The 25,414-nt window shown below is 47.3% G+C and overlaps 1 protein-coding gene across 2 annotated transcripts in view; it reads right to left on the bottom strand.

Moving 5' to 3' along the window:
- Positions 1 to 8,823: 8,823 nt before the first annotated feature.
- Positions 8,824 to 25,414, bottom strand: part of Mgmt (O-6-methylguanine-DNA methyltransferase) — a 247,989-nt gene continuing 231,398 nt past the window's right edge. For both annotated transcript variants that reach the window (XM_031388653.1, XM_031388652.1), the window contains exons 4-5: positions 15,005 to 15,144; positions 8,824 to 9,132 (exon numbers count right to left, since the gene is read on the bottom strand). In XM_031388653.1, the coding sequence (XP_031244513.1) occupies positions 8,923 to 9,132; positions 15,005 to 15,144 (350 nt within the window). In that variant the 3' untranslated portion in view covers positions 8,824 to 8,922. The remainder of the gene's footprint in view (positions 9,133 to 15,004; positions 15,145 to 25,414) is intronic.

Here is a 25,414-nt window from a genome sequence, read left to right as displayed (position 1 = left end):
GAGCTGGTCTCTTCATTATCTTTAAGGTGAAGAACTAGGGCTGTGTGTATACTGCCATCTTCCCCTGCTGTCCACCATTGCCTGTGGGCTAGGGACACTGCACCAGCACCTGCCAGGGATGTATATGGTCACTTCTAGACTGCAACCTGTAAATCTAGGTCATCAGGAACCCTAGCAGGAAGATGGAAGCCAGAGGAAGGTTACATCGGCTTTCTGAGGACAACACAGAATTCAGAATTGAAGCTGCCTTGAAGACAGGGGTGTTAGATCTTCTATATGTAAAAGCTTTACCTTTAAGAGGATAGAGGCTGAAGAAAAAAAAACTCTCACCTGAGCTCATCAGTTACACTGCCATTAATGAACTGTATTGCAAGACCAGGCTTCAACCACATCTGTTGCCGGCTTTGGGGCTGGTATTAACCTGTGACCTTGCCCTTTCCACTAATCAGATGTATTCATTCTCACTCTCCCGTAAGGCAGCAGTACAAGACAGGGATCCATCCCACTTCTACAAGATCTAAACACCAGCAGCCATGGCAGGACCTGCAGCAGGGTCAGGTTCCCCACGAGAAGACACCTGTACATCTGAGAGCCATCAGTAGGCCTGTGATTTTGTGTTTCCCTGGCCTGCCCAGTGGCCTCCAGAGATTTCAGGTTGTTGCTGGGGGACCGAGGCTCTTAGAGTAACAGAGTACCCCAGTTAGCCATGTTCAGTGGTAGATCTAGCCTCTTCTTGCTGGCTGGAGTATTTACTGTAATATCTCTTCATTGTCCGTTCCAGAAACACGTGGAGACATGATGAGGTTGGGAGCACAGTTTGAATTCCCTACGTCACATTCTGGAATTCACAGGTCAGGTTATTAATGAGACCATAGCAATGACAAGGGTGGCAAACATGAGGCAGACCTGCAAGAATTGGAGGTGTCCAGTCTCATAGACCCTATGTAGCTTGAACAGCAGGAGGGCATTGGTACAGGGGTGAAAGTTCTTTTTGCCAGGATGGCTTCTGGCATGCACCTCTCTGCCAGCTGCCAGAAAGAATGTGTCACAACTAGGAGGAGACTTGACTAAAGTTCAGGGAAGCTATGTACACACATCACACATCCCAGGAAGGAAGCCCAGTCAGGCCCTTTGTCAAGAAGGCAGATTTCCTTCAAGGAACTTCTATCAGTCTTGTGGGTCCTCTGTCATGCAAACACATCTCAGGTCCCGTGTTGGGCAGCAGGGGAGGGGGCAGGAGGGGTTACTGGGTATGGGCCCAGGGCCTCCTGTGTCTGTGTAGTATGGAGCATTAAGCCCAGGGCCTTCTGCCTGTTTGAGAAGTCCTTCACCACTTACTTAATATCCTCAGTCCTCCTACTTGTTCATTTTGAGGTAGTTAGGTTTATCTGGCTTTGACCTTACTTTGTAGCCCAGGCTAGCCTCAAACTTGTGATGCCCCTGCCTATGAACCTGTGATATACTCCTTTTCCAGAGTATGTAGAATAAGAGGCTTACATTATTACAGCTCCACTAATTTTTTTCTATTACTATTCCTTTTACTGATCTTCTCTTTCTTTAAAAAATTGTACTTGTTTAATGTGTGTATGTGGTTTGTGTGAGTGTGCATGGGTGCACAAGTGTTGTGATGCCAATGTGGAGGTCAGAGGACAAGTACTGGAGTCAGCTCTCGCCTTCCACTTGAGTTCTGGGGAACGGTATCAGGCAGTCAGGTTTGAGAAGCAGCTGCTTTACTCTCTGAGACCATTGGCTGGCCCTTTCCCAATGTTCCTTGCATAACTGAAGACTTCGCCTACTTTCCCTGCCCAAATAGTATGCATACAGAATGCCAGATTATGTGCACAGTTGGGCTTATAGGTGTTAGGTATGAGGAAGGCAAAAGTGCCCGTGGAGACAGCCATTAGCAAGCACTGTAATCTTCATGGCCTTATTCTGTGCACATGATCAGAAGCCTACTTGAGGTCATCTTGTGCTACCTTGTCCTGCTTACCAGTATGTAGGACGGGCTTCTTCCTGTGAGAATGGAGAGAGCCAGTTAGTCACATATCATGCCTCCTATGATTCCAGGCAGACTCACCCTTACTCTCACTGACTGATAACTAGGTTGACTTCATTTCCTTATCTGATAAAGAGAATTTAGGTGTATTTATGACTGCCTTTATCCCTTGTTCCTTGGAGCCTGATCTTTGGGGATCTTTTGATAGTTCTACCAATACCCAAGGCATGCTCTTCATACCTTGGCATCTCCTAGACAGGGACTCCAGGGACTTTGGTGAGCTACTCCCAACCTTATTACCTAACTATTCTCAAGGAGTCAGAAAGATGACCCCCACCCCCCACATCTCAGAAGCAAGATAGAACAGCTTGAGCTTTTGCTGACAGCCATTATAGCAAGGCAAGATTGAGAAGGGGGTGCTCAACTCACAGAGGTCATCATCACAAAGTGTGAAAATAACCAGGCTCTCTGTGGGACAACCAGCTTTAACCTCAATCTTAAGATACCTTTCATGTTCTTTAGAATCACCAACAGCCAACAACACCCATGGTTCCTCTTTACACCCACTAGACCATTCTAGACTTAATCCCAGAAAAACTTTCAGTGGCTCTGTCCCATCAAACTGAAAAGCACCTTGATGGAAGTGGGACAGAGATGTCCAGGGTCCTGGTCCTCTAGGGAAGCTCTGGGACACAGATAACTGGCTTCTGTTAGCTTTTTGAGCTGGGTATGGAATTGCTGACCAGACCTGACATGGTGAGGTTGGAAGGTTTGGTACTGGCTGTACCTGCTGGAGTGCATGTGGTTCCATGGGTTACAATTCTGCCTAAGACCCAGTTACAAAATGTGTGTGCCCACAAGCAGGGTTGGATTGAGTGCACTGGCCAGTGTGCAGAGCTGGCCTGAGGTCTGTGCTCATGCTCAGGACCTTCCTAAAGGGCTTCCCCTCCCCGTCAATGCAGACGAGGCCATGTGGTATGGTGGTCTGATGGGAATCAGAGGTAGTGTTTCCAGTGTGGTCATGTATTCAGGCAATCTAGAGCCTAGGCATGGGCTTTCTGGGGTTGGTGAACAAAGTCTCTGGCCACCGTTAGCATGGAATTGGGGCCTGGCTCACCCTGGACACAGAAAGAGAACAGGGCAATACAGATGAAGTCCAGGTGTATGGGAACCACCCCCTCTGCCTCCCCCCATCCCGGTTCCTGTGGACTTGGGAAGAATTGGCTGCCTCTGGCTTCAGAGATAAGCAAAGCCTGTTGAAGACGTACTGAGTGGTACTTCCTAAGATCTGGACAGTATGGCACAGGATCCCCAAAAGGAATGTCCCACCTGCTGGAGTGAGTGGCGTTTGATACATGCCATTCAGAGCCCGTGGAGCTGCTCTGATCCAGGACCCAAGAGCTAGTAAGATGGCCTCTTAACGTGGTCAGGGGTGTGACTCTTAGTCCATAGTCTTTCTCTAAGAATTGACTCCAGAATGTTCTAGGGATGGCTTGAGGCTAGTCTTCCACCCCTTCGTCTAATATGGGGCTCCTTCAAGAAGCCTTGGTGCACTGAGTGGAACAACCAGGCAGGAAGGAGTCCACATCCCAGTTACTTCCGGGGAGCCAGCTGAAGGGAAGGACTCTAGTCAAAGCTCCATGCCTGCCATCCAGGTTCACCACGCAGAACCTGTGGTACACAGTAGCTGCCTGTATTCCAGACAGTTTTTTTTTCCAAGTGGTCCAACAAGGTGGCAGAGAAGGTGCTTACTTCTGTGCAAATTCTCATGCCCCGGCAACTGGGGAAGGTCCATCTTTAGGACACCTGCTTAGGCCAGGCTTGTTGGTGCTTAGTGATGGGCTGGCTGCTCAGCCTCGTGTACTTGCATGGGCTGATCCTGAACAACAGAGGGGGCTTCAGAGCCACCTCTGCCTGATGGGATAGCCTAGATGCAGAAATGCTCCTTGACTCTTAGATATTGGACATCAAGGACCCGACAATTGTCTCATGCCCTATGGGGACCCTCTCTCAGCCAGGCTAGAACACAGCTTCCCATAGAGGACCAAGAGTGAGAGGTTCTTGAGCCAAGTCCCACAAGGAAGGCCTCCCGATAGACTCCCCTGAAGTCACTTCATATGCCTCCCGCCCCCTCCATAGCTCCCGAAAATCTCACAGGTGCACCACCTTCTTGTAGCTATGCCAATCAAAATATGTGGAAACAGCACTTCTACAGAGTGTCATATACCACAGGGCATTTGGACGCTCGTGTTCTCTCCAGCTGGGTTCCAACTCATGTAAGTCAACAAATGGACCCAAAGATACACATAGCTCATGCTGCATAGCACTGAGACTAGGGTTGTGGTGGCCTGTGCACAAGGAGAGAGATGCTAGCCCTGTTGCTCCTTCCTCTGCCCTCCACCTCACTCCAGTGTTTGAGTCTCTTCGAGTGTCACACATACCATGCAGGGCCAGCTCTGACACTCCATGGGACTGGCTGGGAGCCGCTGTCACTCAGCACCCCTGGGTGCATTATTCCTTTCCTGGGCCACTAAATCAGAGATCATGGCAAGGGACATGTGGAGGCTCCACTCTGCATCCTCAGTGAAAACAGGTTCCCAGTGAGGCCCGCCACTCTAGTCCACAAAATGTGCCTCACTCAAATCCCCCACCTGGCACGGGGCTTCAATAACCCAGAAGTTGGCAGCCTGAAAACGAGTGTTTAATAGGAGGGGTTGCTTTCTTCTAACGGCTCCCAACAGCGCCAGCACCGTACTGTACAGGATCGATCTTAATTACCGTCCATGTGGAATTTTTTTCTTGTGGCTCTTTTCAGTGAAAAAAAAAAAACATTAATGAGAAACTTTAAAGGCTTGTTAACAGTGTCCTCTCATCAATCAGAGGCGCTGTCAGGCTGGGTCCTGCTGTCAATTTGCACCTCATGGGCCAGCATCTACTTCCTACTTCCTCATCCACTCTGGGCCCCCAACCCCACCACAGACCCTTGCTGGAGAGGCCCTGCGTGATGGAGGCCAGGCATTCTCCATCTGTCAGCAGCTGGAGCCATGGGGTCCTGGGATTCTGAGGCCTCCGGACGCCTGACCTTAGTCACCTGGAGCCATGTCTGGACTTACAGATTCTTGCCTTGGTTTTTGAGCGACATTTCCCCTTTGCTTTAGACAGACAGACAGACAGACAGACAGATGTACAATACAACTGGGAAGGAACCTTTTACAGAGTCTCATTTACTTTTTTCAAATAGTTCAAGTAATGCTGCCAGGAACTTGATTCTTCAACAAAATTCCTTTTCCTTTTGTTTTTTTGGTTGCTGTGTTGGACCACCTTCCTAGGCAGTTCTTCCTAGCCTGGAACTTGCTAAGTAGACCAGGCTGGCCTTCTATCCTGCCTCTGCCTCACAAGTGCTGCACTTTTTAATTTTGTATGTAAGACACAGATCTCCCTATATAAGCCAGGTCTCTGAGTCGCCATCCTCCTGACTCCACCTCTCCAATAGCTGCAAGTCCAGCCTGTGTGGCCTTCTGTGCTCTGCAAGGTCTAGACTCTGAAATGCAAACAAATTTAGTTTCCTACCCAAGGACTTCTACCTACCGTCTGTGACATCTTTGTGGTACTCAAGCAAACAAGACCCAGAGGGGCCCAGACTTCTGCCAACAGGAGGGAGCTATAAAAGGTTTAGCCTCCTGAATGGACTTCCAGAAAAATCTTGAGAGTGAAATAAACTCCTCCTTGGGTCCCACATTAAGCCAGTGTGCTTGTCACAACAGAATCCTCTTATACAATGTCTGCAAGGGAGAAACCCTGGGTTCTCTGGAATGCTCTTGAGGGAAAGGAAAAGATTCACACGGAGTCAGCAGGAATTCCCTGTCCACTCTGATAGCACTGAGGTCTGAGTGGGGACCAGGACCCATAGAGCCATTTTGCTCTTGAGGACTAGATATAGGGTCACAGTGAAATCCGTGCAGTATTTTACCTAGCTGCCGACGACTTCAGGAAGCCCTTCTGGAGATGGTTCCCAACCTTTCCACAGCTCCTCACAACACCGGGTGTGAGATGTGTATAGGAAGGCTGTCCTGACAATGCTGAGCTCTCAGTATGCCTGTCAATGATGGGCACACTAGGCCCCTTTTAAAAAGGGGAACTTGGGGCAAGAGGGCAGTAGTAACCTATAGAACCTATGGAAGAGAGAGGTATGGATCTCCAGCACACAGCAGAGCCCCAGAAAACATCCCAGAAACTCGCCGATAGGGAGTTAAACATCCAGTTAACTCCTAAGCAAGTCTTTCATCCCCCCTGAAATACTTACTGTCTGTACCTCTAGAACCTCAAAGAGTGACCCCTTTATCCTATAATGCTTCTCACAGGAATGTGGCTTCCAGACCCAGGACTAATTTTTCTCCAGACTGGGGCTTCTCTTCTTTGGGCAGAAAAGAAATCAGACTCCCACTCTTGCCTATTCATTCTTTGGTAAGGAGTGGTGTGCGTGCTCTTAATAGGGGAGAGACTGGGAGAACACCCCCTTCTAAGTTTCTGCCTCTTTCGTGGCCAAATGCACCTATTATGAAGTCTGAGCCTTTGGTCACCACGGTGTATGGAGGTGGCAAGATGACAGGGAAGCCGGCAGAAGTCTCGGTGCAGCAGCAGCTGACAGGCTGCATAGGCCTCTGTGTGAGCATTCAAAGCACAGAAGCTCAGGGCATGGAGGCTCAATAGGTGAGGGGGACCGGGGGCCAAGGCCAAAGAACACAGCTTTCTTGTTTCAACATTTCTTTTTATTTGGAAAATATTTTTGTAATTCTTTATGCCTTTCCTCTTCCTCTCATTTTCACAAGCTGCGCTGCAACCCCGAGCCAGAGCGGCTCCAGGCGACTGTGCTGGCGTTTCATGTCAGCCTCTGCAGAGTTTATCCTTGGAGCAGTACACGGTCACTGCAGTGAGTCCTGCTGCTGTCAATGGCTACCTCGGGGCATCTATGAACCTGTTATGACAGTGCTGAGGAAACCCTCGGAGAGGGGCGCAGACACGGCTTTCGTATCGCTCCAAGGGCAGGCCCAAGCACGCCCGCTCATCATTCCAGGCTACCTGGAACTGCCAGGTTGCCCTTGTGGCTTTGATGGGGTTGGCGTCCTGGTTGCGTGTGGCTGTCCCATGCTGGGGGTTCAGCTGTGGATGTCTGTACAGCCCCAGGCTCCTCTTAGAGCCTGGATCTATTTGGAAATGTAGAGATCATAAGGAAAGCTCCCATTACATAGGCCACCCAGGCACAGGAGGCCCATGTACAAGGCACTGGCCTGATGGCCCACACGGCAGGGTGGAGGACCTGCTCAGAACCAGTTGACTTCGACCCTGATGCCCACCTTCCAACTCCTCTGAAAGCAGAGTGGAGGCTGGGTCTCCCCAGCACACTGCAGCCACAGTGCCCTCTGTTGGAACACACACATACATGGCTCTTTGAGAATTCTGCTCTCTTCAGGCAGAGGACAAAAACATCATACAGTGACTTCCTGGTGCTGGAGAGACATCAGTGTGGCATTACTCTGATACAATTACCCCAGCCTTTTCCTTGAGTCTTGCTGGCCTTGTCTGACAGAGATGGCCCTTCCAGGAAAGGAGCAGAAAATACCCTGGTGAGGTCAGATGGGAAGATGCCAGGGTACATGCCCAGCCCTGTCCTGAAAACTTATGAGACCCACCTTGCTCTGGGATGATAGGTAACGACCAAATTCAGAAAGTGTGGTATTGGCCATGCCTCTCTACAAAAAATACCAGCATTAGTGTGGCTGATGCAAGATGAGGACATGATAAACTGTTAGCCAGGGAGAAAGGCCTGAGGCTTGTTTATATGGGTGTCAAGGTAGCATGCAGTATCAAATGCATCAAAGAGGGTACCCATCGTAGAGGCTATGATTCCATCACAGATGACATGAGTGGCCCCTGCTGTCAGAGAGGACACCAGAAAGGCAAGCTCTCTGCTACACAGTCAGTGGCTCATTCCTCCAATTGCACGCTGCTTTACTTATCCATACACCTGGCTGAGTTTCTTCTCACTTTGTGGGAATAGCTGACTTTAAAGCTGGGAGGATGATGTAATTGTGAAGCATCATGCGGCGCCTCATGGCAGATCTGGAGACAGTCTCCAGCCCGGTGCCTGCATGAGACGAGTAACTGTATAACCCTGAGTGTATGAGATCAACATGGGCTGCTGGGACCTTTACAGGTCTCTTCCACCTACTACTAGGTGCATTCAGAGACAAGGAAAGAAAGGAGAGCTGAAGTTTAGGGGTGACCCAGATGCTGCTACTCAGCATTCCAAACCAGTGTTTGGAAGATGTTACTATACAAATACACACACACACACACACACACACACACACACACACACACACACACACAGTTTAATCATCTTCACCATGGATACAGGGCACTTTCCTGGCAGATGGGGAAGCAATGCCAAGACCCCCCATAAAGCACTCACTTGCTAGCCTGTCTCTCCTCCAGCCAGCAAGGGTAGGGTATTAGGACCTGAATAGGGGCTGCCATCTCCACAGCGTAAATGGCTTGAAGGATGACTTGGGGGCCCTACTGGGTGGGGTCAGCTGTTCAGTGTGGACAGTCTGGGGTGGCCAGCTGTTACCTGCAGGTGTCATATGTGTCTCCCTTCACACAAAGGGGCCCTAAGGCTCACCAGGCCTTCTTCACTCACCCCCATTTTAATGGGCATTAAAAATAGAACAATAACCATGTCAGAGGAGGGAACGGATGACATACTTGAGGTGGGTCGTCTGAACTCATTCTGCTGTAAAATGCAGAAACAAGAAAGGGCAGCCACATCGTGTCCCCCAGGATACATGCAGCTCTTTTAATATAGTGGTGCCACCACACATCCGCTTCCGACACGGGTTACATCTATGTGTCATTCAAACGGTTACTCAATTTCGGCCAGACGGCTTGGAGCTGGTAGACTCGAAGGATGGCTTGAGCCAGGTCCCTGTCAGACCCAAGTCCTTGGAGGCTGGCTGTCCGGTCGGGATGCCCTCGTGGGCCAGAAGCCACTCTTTCACAGCCTGCCCTCCTCCTGAGTAACTGCCAATGGTACCGTCACTGCGAATCACCCTGTGGCAGGGGATGAGGATGGGGACCTGAAAAACAGGGGTGTCACTGTCAGTCTGGCTCTGGGCTGAGGTTTCTGTGCTATGGACAAGGTTTTACCTGTGATTGTCCAGTACCATCAGGTTGCTCTCCAGTGAGCAGGCTGCTGGCACGGTGGCTATGCCGGCTGCTTCTGTATCCCTACTTTGCACCCCACACAGGCCTTGAGGGTATCCTTTGGGGTGTGGAGGAGGAGCACCTGCTCTGAGGTGTGTGTGGGATAGGAGATTCTTTGTATCGGCTTTAGGAGGATGCCTGGTCGCACCTGGGAAGTGATTTAGCAAGTTCACCTCCTGAGGTTAAAACCACACTTCTGAGTTCTACACAGGAAGTAACTTTCTCTGTTATCACAAGCTGTAGCTAGAATCTTCAAGGACAATGGCAGCCCAGTTCACCTAAGAGGTTAGCAAACCGTGGCTGAGGGGTTGCTGCTGTCTTGGGCCATGGTGTTATGTGTTCTGAGCCATTCTCCCAGTCACCTGCTATGCAATATGTCACACCAATCAAAGAACTGGGGGAATAATTCCAGTGAGTTATCAAAACGGGTGTCAGAGTTATTGACTCTGACAAGCTCAAAAACAGGGGTCTGTAATCTCATGAGCCCCATGGTAGCAACTGTCCCACCATTTCCCTGACCTGGCACATGCAAACCTGTAGACATCTTCATTGGGGTCCAAAAGATCTAGATGGCAGGTGCTCATGGAGATTGGGCTCCAGGGCAATGCTCAGACCAAAGGGACTCTGATGCTCAACCTGTAGCCACAAGGCTATGACCTTGTCTAGGCTTCTTTCTTTGACATCCAATCACTAGGATGAGGGATGCCTGTTTCTGCATAGGGAGTGTGCTTACTTCAGCAGTGGTCCACAGGGGACTGATAACTGCCTAGCTCACTAAGCAGGGGAATAGGCTATATGGACTGAGGCTCCATGGTCCATCATCTGTGGAAGTTGACAGCTACTGAGGCCCTTCTGCTCTGAGGATAGAGACACTTCTGGCCTCACCCGCTCCCATCCCACAGGGGAGGAAGAGATGAGAACAGAGAAGAGATGAGTGTGTCTGCAGAAGATTTATCTGTACCCCGGTTTCCTTCAAAGAAGGTCAATGTGTGTCTTAACCAGGGTGGTCAGAGATGGCAGGGCTGGTGAGGGGACCCCATCCTGGTGGCAATCACTTCAAAGACGTCAGGGCTGTGCCATCTCTTCCAACCTGGTTTTCATCCTCATACCTTTATTCCTCACTGGTTCACAGCAGGGGTAGAAAAAGGTGAACATCCCCCATGAAGCCATCTGAAGCCCACAGTGGCTACAGCCATATGGACTCCCCTCATTTCTCTTCCTGGGTAGCAGTGTAAGAATATGGCATAGTCAGCCTGGCAGGAATGGCTGTACACCTGCCCTGGCAAGGCGCATGCCTTATGTGCCTGCTGCAGAGAACGCTGTGGGTTCAATGGACGTTTTTGCCTTGAGATCCTAATGAGTAGTTCCTAAAAGAGCTTTAACTAGAGGGTAATGGAAGGCCCACACAGCTACTATGGTGCCAGCAGCCCATAGAGCTTACTGTGACTGGGGCCCCGGGAAACATGGGTCGTGATGTACGCACAGTGGTTGCTGTGGGCAATGGCAAGTTTCAATGAACACAACCTGAGTTCTGGGCATCTGCTTCTGTGAGCTCTGGAGGTTCAGGGCTCATTCTGGAAGGTTCTGAGCTGCCCTGACATATGCAGATAGCAGGTGTGCAAGTCTGAGGTTGTCTCAGGTTCACATACAGTGGCTTTGCTGTAGGAACTGCTGTGGTGAGACAGCCACTCCTGCAGGGCTCCAGTGGGAGGACTGTACATCTTTCTTTCCTCCTTTCCCTGCGGCTCAGAAACCTCTGCCCCCGACGCACCTTTGCCTTTTCTATCTATCATGGCAAGTGAGTGGGACACAGTGAGCAGCTTCTGGCCAGCTGACGTTCTAGAGGAAGATGCCTGGCACATCTGAGATATTGAGCTCTATATCTCAGAAGTAATGCATCCCACTGTTGCTGCTTCCTTGCTGCTCAAAGCCTTTATATGGGCAACCATATGTGCCATGGTCACCACCATGCCTTCAAACCACATGGTTCACCGGGTGAGCCAAGTGTGCTCCTTGTTGGGGTGTAGTATACATGTTCCAGCAGATGGGGTCATTCCAGCCCTCACCCCTGAGAAAGTGTTTCTCATGTTCCATGTGAGGCTTCCCTATGTAGGCCCTGCAGCCCTCCAAATCTCAGGTCAAGGGTACTGAACTCATGTAAAGGCCACCTAGCTGTTAAAAGGCAAAACCAAAGTTCTAACCAGCAGGAGTCTGAAGCTGCCTGTCTTCCTGATGCCTCTCTTGCCCAGTGACTGACATGGCGATGGGACTCCGTGGACCTGTGGGTCATTGTGGTTTTATAACAAAGCTTGGAAGATGGGTGACACGGTTTCCAACCTCACAGACATTATTCTGCTTTGACTCCAAGTTTGGCTGTCACAGTGACATGTACAGATGTGGTCTATGAGTAATTGTAAGGACAACTGCCATGAAGATCATGAAGGAGAGAGCTAACTATGCATATAGGAGCTGCATGGGATGAGGAGTGGAATTCCAAGTGAGTGTGGAGGACAGCATCTGACCTTGACCTTGAAAGGAACCATGAAGGATGTTGAGAATGGAACATTACTATGACTGATTTCTTTAAAAAAACAAAACAAAACAAAAATCCAACCCCCCCAAAACCCTCAAAACCCAAAATACAATAGTGATACAGAGTCAGAAGAGTGTTCGACATGATACCAACCCTTGGCTTTAGTTGGCATAGGTGTGCCAATTAACCTGGTCTTGCCGATATCTAGATGTACATTTCACCATTCCACTTGATAGGTCATTCCACTTGACTCTTTTCTTCCCTCTCAATAGATTATGGGATTCTAAAAGGGAGTACCATGCACACATCTCCCTGCTTCCTTCTGTGGATTAGTGTTGTGTTGAGGACACTGGCTCAGAATGCACTGTGGTCTGGTGACTTGCTCACACGCTCACCTTTAGAAATGGGTCCTGTTTCATGTTGGGTTAGCAGTAGGTACTCAGCCACAAGATTTATTGGGTCCCCATGGCCATATCTGAAGGACCCATATCATTGCTGGCCTCTTCTTGAGAGCCCCTGCTACATGCAATGCGATTGCTATCGATAGGCAAGGAGCCCATGGTATTATAGCTTCATTGAAATCTTCATGCTGTGAAATCTAATTTGTCCAATACCCAGATCCATCACTCACATCAACCCTTTCTCAACTGCTATAAAACTTCCAAACCCATAGATTTGTCTCCAACAAAAATAACATGAAGGAGCCTTGCAATCAATAATGGAATCCCTCTGATTCTGGTACTGGCTGACTATTTTTTTCCAACTTTGCCTTTGTTCTTCTGGGCAGAGCCCACAAGGGAGAAAGCTTGTTTTCACTCGCAGCCTCATCAATACCTAAATCCTGGTGAACAAGTGACACCGAGAAGTTGTAATCAATAGCTCCCGGTGCGGTTTTTTCTTCTGGTCAAATGGTTCAGCTCCGCTGACAACCCTGACACTCAGAACATGATGCTAAATCTTTATCAACAGCCATCTGGGTGAATGGCAGAACAGGACTCAGGGGTCAACGGTGCTCATGGCAATCTGCGAATAAACTAACTCCTCAGGAATGTGTTTGTTTAGAAAAAGGTGGGAAACTCCCTGAGCTTGTATTGATCGCCTCTGAACTACATTTAGCAAATTGTGTCTGAGGATGTGGCAGAAGGGGGTTCTCTGTGCGTGTGTGTTGGGATGGTAGTGAGGAGCCTCTGGCGCTGGGCATCCCTGATGCAGGGTAGTGTGGGGCCTTTCAGAGACTGTCCAGTCTCCTGACAAGGCCAATGAGTCCCACCTGAGAAACTTGAGAGAGGCTGAGTTCTAGGATGGAGGAGATTTCCACCCAACAAGACCCATCTCCTATTCTTGAAGAGGATAACCCAGCAATGGGCAACTGTGAGACCACAGCATAAGGCCACCAAAGGAATGATGCAGGACAATTTCCAGTGTCCTGATGTGCATTCTACAACCTCTCGCTCTCAAAGCACAAGTGGTATCACTTAGGCAAAACACGGGCCCTTTGCTTTCTATGAACTTATTGCAATGTGGCAGCATCAGGGTAGAGGAGACACACACAGCCATCCCCACCTCAGCCCTGTTGTCAGTGGGTCTAATGACATCTACCAAGATGGGCACCAGGCAGGCAGAGCTTACCACTGTCCAGACTTTTCTCCCTCAAGTCTCAGTATGTCATCTTCTAGCTGTACGTGATGGAGATTCATCACAACAGTGCATGCAGTGTGGCTACCAGTGTACACACTGGGCAGTGGGGCTTGTTCTTACAGCAGAGGTGTTAGCTGTACTCAGAGCAGAAGCTGTGGTGTTGGTACCCACTGATGGAACCATCTTCATCTTCAGGTGAGTACACACAGGAAACTTTGCAAAATAGAACAACTTGGTTCCCAACTTAAGTGTGGATAAATACCAAGTCATGTGTCTTGTTGCAGGAGTGGCCTGGGGAATGCATGTCCACACCTCCTTGGAGGGTGGGGATGGGATGGTGCAGAAGGACCTACTCCACTCAGAGGTCTGGGTGGCTGATGTGTGTTTAAAACATTAGCTACTGGGACGCATCAGAAAAAGGTAGAAAATGTCTTGCCTTTCTCTATTCTTCTGGGGCATTGTACAGAGTTGTAGAACACATGTATTAGAGAGCTGTCTCTTTGTCTACTGCCAAATCTAATACCCCGTGGCCTGGTATGTTGATGCATGGCTTTAGTCCCAGTGCTCAGGGAGCAGAGACAGATATCTCTGTGAGTTCTAGCCTGGTCTACAAAGAGAGTTCCAGGACAGCCTCATTACTATAACATCCCCCCACCCCCCAAAGAGGCACAGACTGTTCCTCAATGTCCCTTCCAGGTGAGGTATGTTTCTGATCAGGTGGCTTTTTTCTATCATGTTGGGATCGGCATAACTGCATCAACATGACAGCACACATATACTGCCACAGGGGAGACTGCTCGGGACATTCAGGGACTCCGGAGGGAGTGTGGATTCTCCCGGAGGACTGTGGGGTGACATGACTTCTCACCCACACAAGGACCACGGGCATGCGGGGCCCTGGTCTCATCCTTGGCTATGATGGCCTTGGCTGAGTCAAAATCCCCACTGCATTTGTGGAACCACAGGGTGTCTCTAAAAGCATGGCCTTCTTGTGGGCTGGGAACCTGGTGTTCAATAAACTCTGACAGCATTGTAGGAAGAAACGTAATTAACACTGATGAGTTCAGGGGGAAGAGCCTTTCCCTAGGGAGCTAACACCCAAAGACAGTAGACATCTATGATGCAAGGTGTCATATCTTCTAGGCTCATCATACCCCAGAGACCCAGGGAGATAGGGTTGTACTATCTCACCAAAACCTTCTCAGAAGGCTGGTGCCACATGGCTCTTGTCTTCTGCATGTACAGTTGTATTTCCAGTTTATAAGAGAATGCTGCTACTCAACAGGCACCCAGCATGGGGACTATCCAGTGGGGAGTCATTAAATATGCTGCCCTCTTGTCTGTTTGCCACTCTCCAGGATTCTTCCTCTCTGGTGGGGGCAACTACGACAAAGAGCTCATGTGGCTGGGACACAAAGGTCCCTGTCACAGTAGTTGCCAACCCAAGCCCTGATCCCAGCCACATAGTTGGCTTCTGAAATACATTTACTCAAATGACACTTGGCTCCCTGGGTGGTTTGAGGCCCTGTGAAGAGAAGCAGGGATCCAGCCTGCTACACATCTGTGGAACTCACCGGATTGCTTCTCATTGCTCCTCCTACTGCACGAGCCGCTTTGGGGTTGCCTGCCAGGGCTGCTAATTGCTGGTAAGAAACCATTTCTCCAAATTTCACAACCTTCAGCAGCTTCCATAACACCTGTCTGGTGAATGAATCTGAAAGAAAGAAAACAGAATGACGTGATTTGGACAAACGGCGCCAGCAGCTTGGATATAAATAGCTGCCAGTCTCCTAGCAGGAAAAGCAATGGCACAAATACAACTGTTATACTCAATTAAAACACAGGCCCCCACACAGTGCTCTGTCACCGTGGCACAGGCAAGGAGAGCTGAAAGTGAAGCAGGCACAAAGCAGGCGGGCCTCGGAAGGCTTCCCGCATCTTTAATTTCCTTCTACTTTCCTCACGTTCCATGTGGGGCTGTGTGTGATGCTCTTTCTGTGAACAGGCAGGAGAGCATTTTGCACACAGTTCAATTAGCAGGCAAGGGGAGTCCCTGCCGGCCCACCTATGTGGAAGCCTTTTGGACTGCTGGTTAATTTCCAACTTCAGTTGAGATGGAGGAGGAGGACATATCTGGGGACTGGATGGGACCCTTCTGTAGCCATCCAACACTCAGCAGTGATGGGAGTATCCCCTGTGCCATTGTGAATGCCAGTTGCCTACACCAGTACGCCCTGGTTGTAGGGTGACCCTGGCTGCAGGCAGCCCTTGTTTTCATGATTAGCTGTATCAAGTGGTATGCATTTTGTGTCCTGCAGCAGAAATGACTAGGGCAAGGCATGGTCAGCTCCTTTCCTTTGATGCCCCTGGGTTTGGGAATCATTCCCTGCATGTGTCTTGATTAGGGTATAAGCCCAGAATACAAGGAGGAGTCTTGTACAAATGGATTCCTATTGTCTTCCAGAGGAGACACAACTGGCTGGGGAGCCTGGAGGCCAAGCCACATCCTCCATCCCTTGGGACTTCAACATTTGGGGCAGGAGTTTCTGAAGGGAACAACAGAGGGGAGGGTTCCATGGGCAGGAATGACCCCGGGAGTGTGTACCCTCGACAGAGCTTGCCACACTTGGTGCCAAGTTGGCAGAGTGTGATTTGGTCCTTAAAGGAAACACACCCTTACATGCGTGTTAAATAATAAAAATCACTTCTTAACTGAAGGGAATGATAATCACTTCACTGGAAAAAAAAAAAACCAAAACCCTGTTTAGTCTTTATTATAACATTAAGCAAATTAAACATCAGCATAATCCAGGTGATACTAGAAAAGGGTCATCGAAGAAATTAACTTTGTTGTTCATTAATTTACATGGATTAGCAGAGGGCACAGACACAGCAAATGTGCTCTAGTTTTTTTTATGATATAATTTCAAACTGTACAGCATTTGTGGCAGGAGGGTGACTTTGGGGTTAATCAGACTGATTTGTCCTTTTAATTGCTTTCTATTCAAAGAAAATTCATTAGATAATGTTCTCTTCAAAATTCATGAATCAATTTAACTGAAGAAACCGCATTAATGGCTCTGGGTTCATTAACAGGCGAGGTTTGAGTGGCTGGGTGCTGGGAGGGTTTCCTTAGGCAAACAAGCTCTGTTTACTGTCTTGTCCTCTGAAAGGGGCTTGAAATCACCTTGCTAATCATACTTATTGTTACTGTTGTCTGAGAAAAGGAAAGGAAGTGGGCAGAGGAGGAGAAGGGAGGCTGCGGGCTCCCTGGGAACTGCCTGGGGAGGGGACAGTGGAAGCAGCCTCACTCTGCAAGAAGCAGAAGCAGCCCTGGCATCCTCAGAGGGTGCTACTGCCTGTGCTGTGGCCTGCAGAGAGGGCTGCTGGCTGGTGTTTTCCAGAACAGACCAGAGCTTTAACAAACCCTGCTGGGATTAAACCAACGGATAGTCTAACTGGAGTCAGTGTAACTGTGAGAAACAGTCTCACCTACACAGTGGTGGCTCCCTGCCCTGAGGATACTGACCAAGGACTGTCGGGTCACCAAGCTTCTTTGCCCCAGGTGTATAAGTATCTGGAAAGTTTATGTCTTCAGATTTCAGTATAGATTATTGAACATGTTTTTTTTTTAAATACTTGTTTTTATTTAACATGTATGAGTGTTTACCTGCATGGATGTATATGCACCACATGAATGGCTGGTGCTCATGGGAGCCCAAAAAGGGTGTTGGATCCCGTGGAACTGAAGTTGCAGACTGTTGCGAGTTGCCATGTGGGTGCTGAGAATTGAACCTGTATCCCCTGAAGAGCAGCCAGAGCTCTTAACCACTGGCCCACCTTGATAGCTTCACATTCAGCTTTGCTTATCACAAAAAAACTGTTTCTGTTTTTACCGTCTAGCTCAGACTGGCCTTGAACTCCCAATCCTTCTGTTTTTACCTTCAAGGTATAGAATTTACAGATGCACACATCACCATGTTGCATTTCATATGGTACTGGGAATTGAACCAGGGTATTGTGCATCTTTGCCAGGCACCCTCACTCTACCAATGTGGTTGCAGCTTAAGAGAACTGGTAACCAGTTTCTAAGCAGACCACAGCCTACACTAGGCAATACACTAGGCCAGTGTTTCTCAACCTTCTTAATGCTTAGACCCTTTACCACAGTTCCTCATATTATAGTGATTCCCCAACCATAAATAATTTTCATTGATAGTTCATAACTGTAATTTTGCCATTGTTATGAATCTTACTGTAAATATCTGATATGTAGGATATATGGTATGTGACCTGTTCGAAAGAGTCATTTGATCTCTAAAGGGGTCACGACCTACAGGTTGAGAACAATGGTGCTAGGCAGTGTGGCTCTAGGGAAGTAGTGTTTTAGAGTCAGGCACATCATTTTCAAATGTACCTGAATATCCTCCTTCACCTTATAAGGACCAAACACACTAACTAGTGGAAGCCGCCAGGTCTGAGCAGTAAGATTTACTCTGCACTTAAGTGCAAGGAGGGGCTGGCGTTTCTTCATTAAGGATCATTTTTCAACCATAAGTAACTATGATCATTGAGTTCAATGTTAATGTAGAAAATACAATTTCTGAAGGAAATCCTTGATTTCCTTGGAATCCAGGAATCCTTGGTGGCCGGCCAAGTCATGTTGTGCAGCCTGAGACCCACCAAAATTCATCCTTCCTCTGTGTGGCTCTCCACAGGGAGCCAGTCAGTGACTCCAGTGCTGTGGGAAATGGTCTCTGCATGCTACAGTGTGGTGTTCTCCAAGCTTACCCCTCGGTCATGTCCCTTTCAAATGCTTTCTTTCCCCAGCCTGCTCCTCTGCCCTAGGGCCTTGTCATGTCGAGGCAGCTGGGGTTAAGACTCCGCTGGAGGCTTCTCTATACCTCAGACTCCCTCTCTGAAGGATATGGTTCTGGTGGCTTGTACATGCAATGCAGCCGCCTAAGTAAAAAATGACTTATTTATCAAATACCACCTGGTGCTGAGATCATAAGAATCGGGAGGATGCTGCTTCCCAAACTGGTGCTGTTTTGTAGACACAGGCTTTAGACATTTGCTAAGGAAGTGTGGCCTTAAAAGGAAAAGTCATCTCAACTCCCAGACTCAGACCTGTGAAGCTCAACTACTTCTAATAAGGGAGAGTCCATACTGGGGATACAGTAGGAGGAGGCAGCAGCCTGGCTCTGTCCCCTTACTTCTTGATCCCACCATTTCCTGCGCTTCTGTCAACCGTCCCAGGTGCTGCCTTGATATCTTTTGTCTCTACTACATGCCACTTGAGTATGGAACAGTCACAGGGCTAGCCTTCAAGAACTAGCTTAGACCCTACCCCAGAGTACCTTGCTCTGGGGTCTGGCTTGCATGTCCAAGGGCATGGGCAGTGATGGTAGGGTCTTTTCTCTCAGTCACACAGCTCTAATGCCCATAGGAGATGCCATCTTTCAGAACTGAGGCTTGAGGTCATCCTGGGCCAGGCTTTCAGGAGGAAACACTTAGGCAGAGGCATAGGTGCCACACACAGGGTCTTGCCCAGAGACTGTTCCCTTGGCAGCAATGGGTAGCTCAGAAGGAATTTTACTGAAGTTGGCACAGGCCATTTGAACTCATGATACCCAATCTTCAGGAGCCCCTAGAGTGAGTTTTGGAGGAATGAGGCTAAAACATGGAAACAAAAAGAGGTGAGACCTGGCTCCAGATCAGACGATGACGGCACATTGCACCTGGTTCCTCCTATCAGATACCTTTCTGGAACTTGGCAGAATGTAGATAGTAGCTCTGTGAGGGCTGTGACGTTGCCAGAAGCAGGCAGATGGGGGAAATAGCACCAAGATGATGACCAGTTACAGCTTTTCCTTCATCCCAGGCTAGGTTTGCTCCCTTGACTGCCAGAAGAGCAGGGGGATCTCCCAGGGCCCTGTCCTTCCACTGTTCCCCAAAATACTATGCTGGGGGGGTGGGAAATAGCACAGGGCTGGATATCAGACTACTGGTGCTAGGGTGTGGCAGCCCCAGGAACTTGCATCCTGAGGAATAGCTGACCCTTTCTGGCAGTCACAGGTGAGCAAGTAGGTGAAAGCCCTTGCTTTCTCCTTCTCTTGGTTTTTCTGCTGCTCAGCCCTAGCTCTGGGCTAAGGCATGAGCAGTGTTCAACAGAACCTGAGCAAGGCTCTGGCTGTTTCCAGGGTACTGAGAGGGGAGCCCTGAGAACTGGAAGGCACCAGCAAGACTGTGGAGGAAAAGAGTTTTACAAAATTGTATTTTACTTGTTTATCTTGGGTGTGCCATGGCTCAGAGTCTCATAATATTCAGGATGATCAGGCTATAATCCACAATTATTAAGTGCATGCTCATGGTTAGGAACATGTCTAATGCTTGGGGAAAGATAAGCCAGGCTGAGGCTGATGCAGAAGCTGGACAAATTTGACAAAACCTGGAAGGATATGTCACACAGATGCTGCAGAAGGGGAAAGAAATGCTCTCAAAACAAATGCAAGGCACGAGGTCTCTGCAAAGAAACAGAAGTTCTCAAGAATGGACAAGAAGAAAGTTTGGCCCCAAACAGTCAATAACTTGACTTAGAAATTGTTCTTCATGGGACCTATATGACAGCAGAGGTATGTGAGGGTGGGGTCAAGGATTTGTAAGAGGGTCCCCACCTGAGCACTGAGAAATTCTATCTAGTATAAACACCCCCCCCCCCCAAGAAGAAGTGTGAGGACTAACCTAACAGGACACAGTGAAATGATCTACTATACTGTTCTTGTCGGATTGCCAGCAGAAAGGGGGAATGAGCAGAATGGAAAACTCTAAAAGAGTTTTAGAGAAATTCAAGGAGCAGAGTAAACTGCAAACAGGACACACTCTGAGAAGCCCTGCTCAAGTAGACATCATCAGGCTACTGAAAGCTAAAAACAGAGAAGGAGCCAAAGGAGAAATAACTCATTCTACAATGGGCAGCGATATGAACAGCCATGGGGTTCTATTATTTTCAACACACTGAAGAGAAGGCATTGGCAACTCAGAATTCTGTCTTTAAAATGCCCAGGAATAAAGCTAACATATGAAGAAGGTTTGGGGTAAGAGAGAAAAGCTGAGATAACCCACTGCTAGGAGCCCCAATCTTCAGAGAAAAAGGGAGACACAGAGGGAACCTGATAATACCACAAGGCCAGCAGCATGGCCAGACATGGTAAACAGGCTCGTGATTCCATCTACTGAGAAGGCAGAAAGATCCTGGGCTATCTAGCAGGATCATGTCTAAGGATAAAGCAAGAAAGGGCTGGAGGTGTATCTTGGATAAATCACTTTCCTAGCATTCAGGACAGCCCAAGTTCCTTCCCCTACACCATAAACTAACCAGCCATACACAGGGTGGGAGAGACGGGACACAGGTTGGGAGAGACGGGACACAGGGCTGGATTTCAAGCTACTGATTCTTAAGGAGTTTTTATGTTTCTTTTTTTTTCTTTTCTTTCTTTTCTTTCTTTCTTACAATACATATAACATCTGCAAGTACCAATGGTCACAATGAGATTTCAACATATCTAGACACAGAAGATTATAGGTAGTTAGTCGGGGGAAAGGTCCTACACCTGTGTTGAGAGGTGACCGGGGGGAGTATGTTTCTTCTATTTGACCTGGAGCCAAACCTCAATTCTCTTCATTCCTCAGATATGAGGGTCTCTGTGAGGATGAGGTTTCTACACCCCACTCAAAATGGCAAAAGGTCAATTTTTAACTTGACAGAAGTGAGTGTTGCAATTTCTATAACAATCAGGTGAAAAAGTCTACAAAAAGGAGAGATGGTAAAAAAGCAGATAAAATAAAAAAAAAAAAATCCTTAGTGTTGATAAAATAGGTCCAGGAAGGAAGATGGGAAAGTGGTGCAAAGAAATGGAGAACAAATATAATGTTGGACCCAAGCCTGAGCACAGCAGTGACTGCATCAGTGACCCAAGCCTGAGCACATCAGTAACTGTCTGCATCAATTAGAAATGGCTTAAGCACACCAATAACAGGAACGGCAGGGTTGGAGAGACAGCTCTGGGGTTAAGAATACCTTCTGTCCTTTCAGAGAACTAAAATTTGGTTCCCAGCACCCAGGTGAAGTGGCTCATAGTGATCTGCTTTAGGGGACAGAGAAGTTTCTTCTGGCCACTGTGGGTACCTACACACATGTGCACATAAACATAAAAATAAATCTTAGAAGAGAGACAGACACTCTTGGCACAAATAAAAACAGAAATATCTGCTGTCTAACAGAAACCTGCTTCAAATGAGAGCCACAGAAAGGATAAAAGAAAACAAATGTTAAGACAATTAATGGGGATTTTCTCTCCAGTGACTTTCTAAGGCGGGACCAGCTGGGAGGCACAGGCCTCACAAGTTGCACAGGGCAGCAGGGACAGGATCCTCTCAGCCTCCAAGTGATGGAGGTGGATCCGCAACCCTCTCTGCCCCTTCCCTGCAAGCAGAGAGCTTGCCCTCAGGGAGTGCTTTAACCCAGGGACCCAGGTGAGATCCGCCATTTTCTCCCTGCTGACTTTCTAAGGTGGAACCAGCCAGAAGGCACAGGCCTCACAAGTCGCAGGGCAGCCTGGCCAGGATCCTTTCTACCTCAGACCGCATCTAGGAGGGACAACAGACCCACAGCCCTCTCTGCACCTTTCCCGCAAGTGCAGATCCTGTCTCCAGGGTGTGCTCTGACCCCAGGACTCAGGACGGACAACTGATCCACAGCCATCTGCGCCCGGGATTTACCAGAGGAGAGCTGATCTCCCAGAAGTACCAACACAGGCTTAAAGACCCACAGGAGGAACAAGCTCTAGTCAGAGACAGCAAGAACATCTAACACCAGAGATCAACAGATGGCAAAAGGCAAATGCAATAATCCTACCAACAGAAACCAAGACTACTTGGCTTCATCAGAACCTAGTACTCCCACCACAGCAAGTCCTGGATATCCCAAAACACTGAAAAGCAAGATTTGTATCTAAAATCATATCTCACAATGGTGCTAGAGGAATTTAAGAAGGATATGAATAACTCCCTTAAAGAAATACAGGAGAACACAGGTAAAGAGGTACAAGCCCTTAAAGAGGAAACAAAAAAAATCCCATAGAGAATTACAGGAGATCATGAGTAAACAAGTAGAAGCCCTTAAATAGGAAACACAAAAATCCCTTAAGGAATTACAGGAAAACACAAACAGGTAAAGGAATTGAGCGAAACCATCCAAGACCTAAAAATGGAAGTAGAAACAATTAAGAAATCACAAAGAGAGACAACTCTGGAGTTAGAAATCTTAGGAAAGAAGTCAGGAAACATAGATGCAAGCATCAGCAACAGAATATAAGAGATAGAAGAGAGAATCTCAGGGGCAGAAGATACCATAGAAAACACTGACACAATAGTCAAAGAAAATGAAAAATGCAAAAAGTTCCTAACCCCAAACATCCAGGAAATCCAGGACATAATGAAAAGACCAAACCTAAGGATAATAGGTATAGAAGAGAGTGAAGACCTCCAACTCAAAGGGCCAGTAAATATCTTCAACAAAATTATAGAAGAAAACTTCCCTAACCTAAAGAAAGAGATTCCCATGAACATACAAGAAGCCTATAGAACTCCAAATAGACTGGACCAGAAAAGAAATTCTTCCCGCCACATAATAGTCAAAACACCAAATGCACAAAACAAAGAATACTAAAAGCAGAAAGGGAAAAAGGTCAAGTAACATATAAAGGCAGGCCTACGAGAATTACACCAGACTTCTCACCAGAGACTATGAAAGCTAGAAGATCCTGGGCAGATGTCATACAGACCCTAAGAGAACACAAATGCCAGCCCAAACTACTATACCCAGCAAAACTCTCAATCACCATAGATGGAGAAAGGTGACCCTCCTTCAGCTGAGGGCTGATTCTTCAGACCCCGCCTTGTCACAGATAACCATACCTCTCTGCCCACCTCCTGCTAATTGCCACGCCTCTCTCCAAGTTCTAGTTATGCCGGAAGTCTCGCCTCCAGAGACTGAAGGAGAAGTTGCTGGATAGGCCAAGTTGCTGATGAACTTGGGGGAGGGGTTTTGCCTTACCTATGCTACCTGTTTGCTTGTAAAAGAAAGAATTGAATGAAAGATGGCTGACTGAAACACACCACATGTTGGTCTTAATTTTTACAAACCCTTCCTGCAGTTCTGGTACCCCAAAATTATGTTTCAGGACCTTGTGCCCATTCCAGAAAACCCATTTGTACATGTGGCTGCTGGGTGACTACAGAGAAACCAAAGTATTCCATGACAAAACCAAATTCACACAAAATATTTCCACAAATCCAGCCCTTCAAAGGGTAATAAATGGAAAACTCCAACACAAGGAGGGGAATTACATCTCTGAAAAAGCAAAAATTAATCTTCCAACAAAACTAAAAGAAGATAGCCACATGAACTGAATTACAACTCTAACAACAAAAATAACAGGGAGCAACAATTACTTTTCCTTAATATCTATTAATATCAATGGACTCAATTCCCCAATAAAAAGACATAGACTATCAGACTGGGTATGTGAACAGGACCCAACATTTTGTTGCACACAGGAAACCCACCTCAGTGACAAACACAGACACTACCTCAGAATAAAAGGCTGGAAAATAATCCTCCAAACCAATGGTCCTAAGAAAAAAGCTGGAGTAGCCATTCTAATATCGAATAAAATCAACTTTCACCCTAAAGTGATCAAAAAGATAAGGAGGGACACTTCATATTCATCAAAGATCTACCAAGATGAACTCTCAATTCTGAACCTCTATGCTCCAAATCAAAGGACATCTACATTCATAAAAGAAACTTTACTAAAGCTCAAAGCACACATTGCACTGCACACAATAATAGTGGGAGATTTTAATACCCCACTTTGCAATGGACAGATCATGGAAACATAAACTAAACAAAGACATAGTGAGACTAACAGAAGTTATGAAACAGATGGATTTAACAGGTATCTATAGAACTTTTACCTTAAAACAAAAGAATATACCTTCTTCTCAGCACCTCATGGTACCTTCTCCAAAATTGACCATATAATTGGCCACAAATCAGGCCTCAACAGATACAAGAAGATTGAAATAATTCCTTGCATCCTATCAGATCACCATGGACTAAGGCTGCTTCTCAATAACAACATAAACAATAGAATGCCCAGATACATGTGGAAGCTTAACAACACTCTACTCAATGATAACTTGGTCAAGGAAGAAATAAAGAGATTAAAGACTTTCTAGAGTTTAATGAAAATGAAGCCACAACATACCCAAACTTATGGGACACAATGAAAGCAGTCCTAAGAGGAAAACTCATAGCTTTAAGTGCCTCCAAAAAGAAACTGGAGTGAGCATACACTAGCAATTTGACAGCACACCTGAAAGCGCTAGAACAAAAAGAAACAAATTCACCCAAGAGGAGTCAAAGGCAGGAAATAATCAAACTCAGGGCTGAAATCAACCAAGTAGAAACAAAAAGAACTATACAAAGAATCAACCAAAGCAGGAGCTGGTTCTTTGAAAAAAATCAACAAAATAGGTAAACCCTTAGCCAGGCTAACTAGAGGGCACAGAGACAGTATCCTAATTAACAAGATCAGAAATGAAAAGGGAGACATAACAGACACTGAGGAAATCCAAAAAATCATGAGATCCTACTACAAAAGCCTATATTCAACAAAACTGGGAAACCTGGATGAAATGGACAATTTTCTAGACAGATACCAGGTACCAAAGTTAAATCAAGATCAGATCAACGATCTAAACAGTCCCATATCTGCTCATGAAATAGAAACAGTCATTAATAGTCTCCCAACCAAAAAAAAAGCCCAGGACCAGATGGCTTTATTGTAGAGTTTTATCAAACCTTCAAAAAAGACCTAATACCAATACTCCTCAAACTATTCCACAAAATAGAAACT

This window comes from Mastomys coucha, unplaced genomic scaffold (genome assembly GCF_008632895.1).
Source record: "Mastomys coucha isolate ucsf_1 unplaced genomic scaffold, UCSF_Mcou_1 pScaffold21, whole genome shotgun sequence".
In the NCBI taxonomy this organism is placed as follows: Eukaryota; Metazoa; Chordata; class Mammalia; order Rodentia; family Muridae; genus Mastomys; species Mastomys coucha.
The sequence above is the reverse complement of the archived record's forward strand: the minus strand, read 5'-3'. Positions and strand labels throughout refer to the sequence as shown.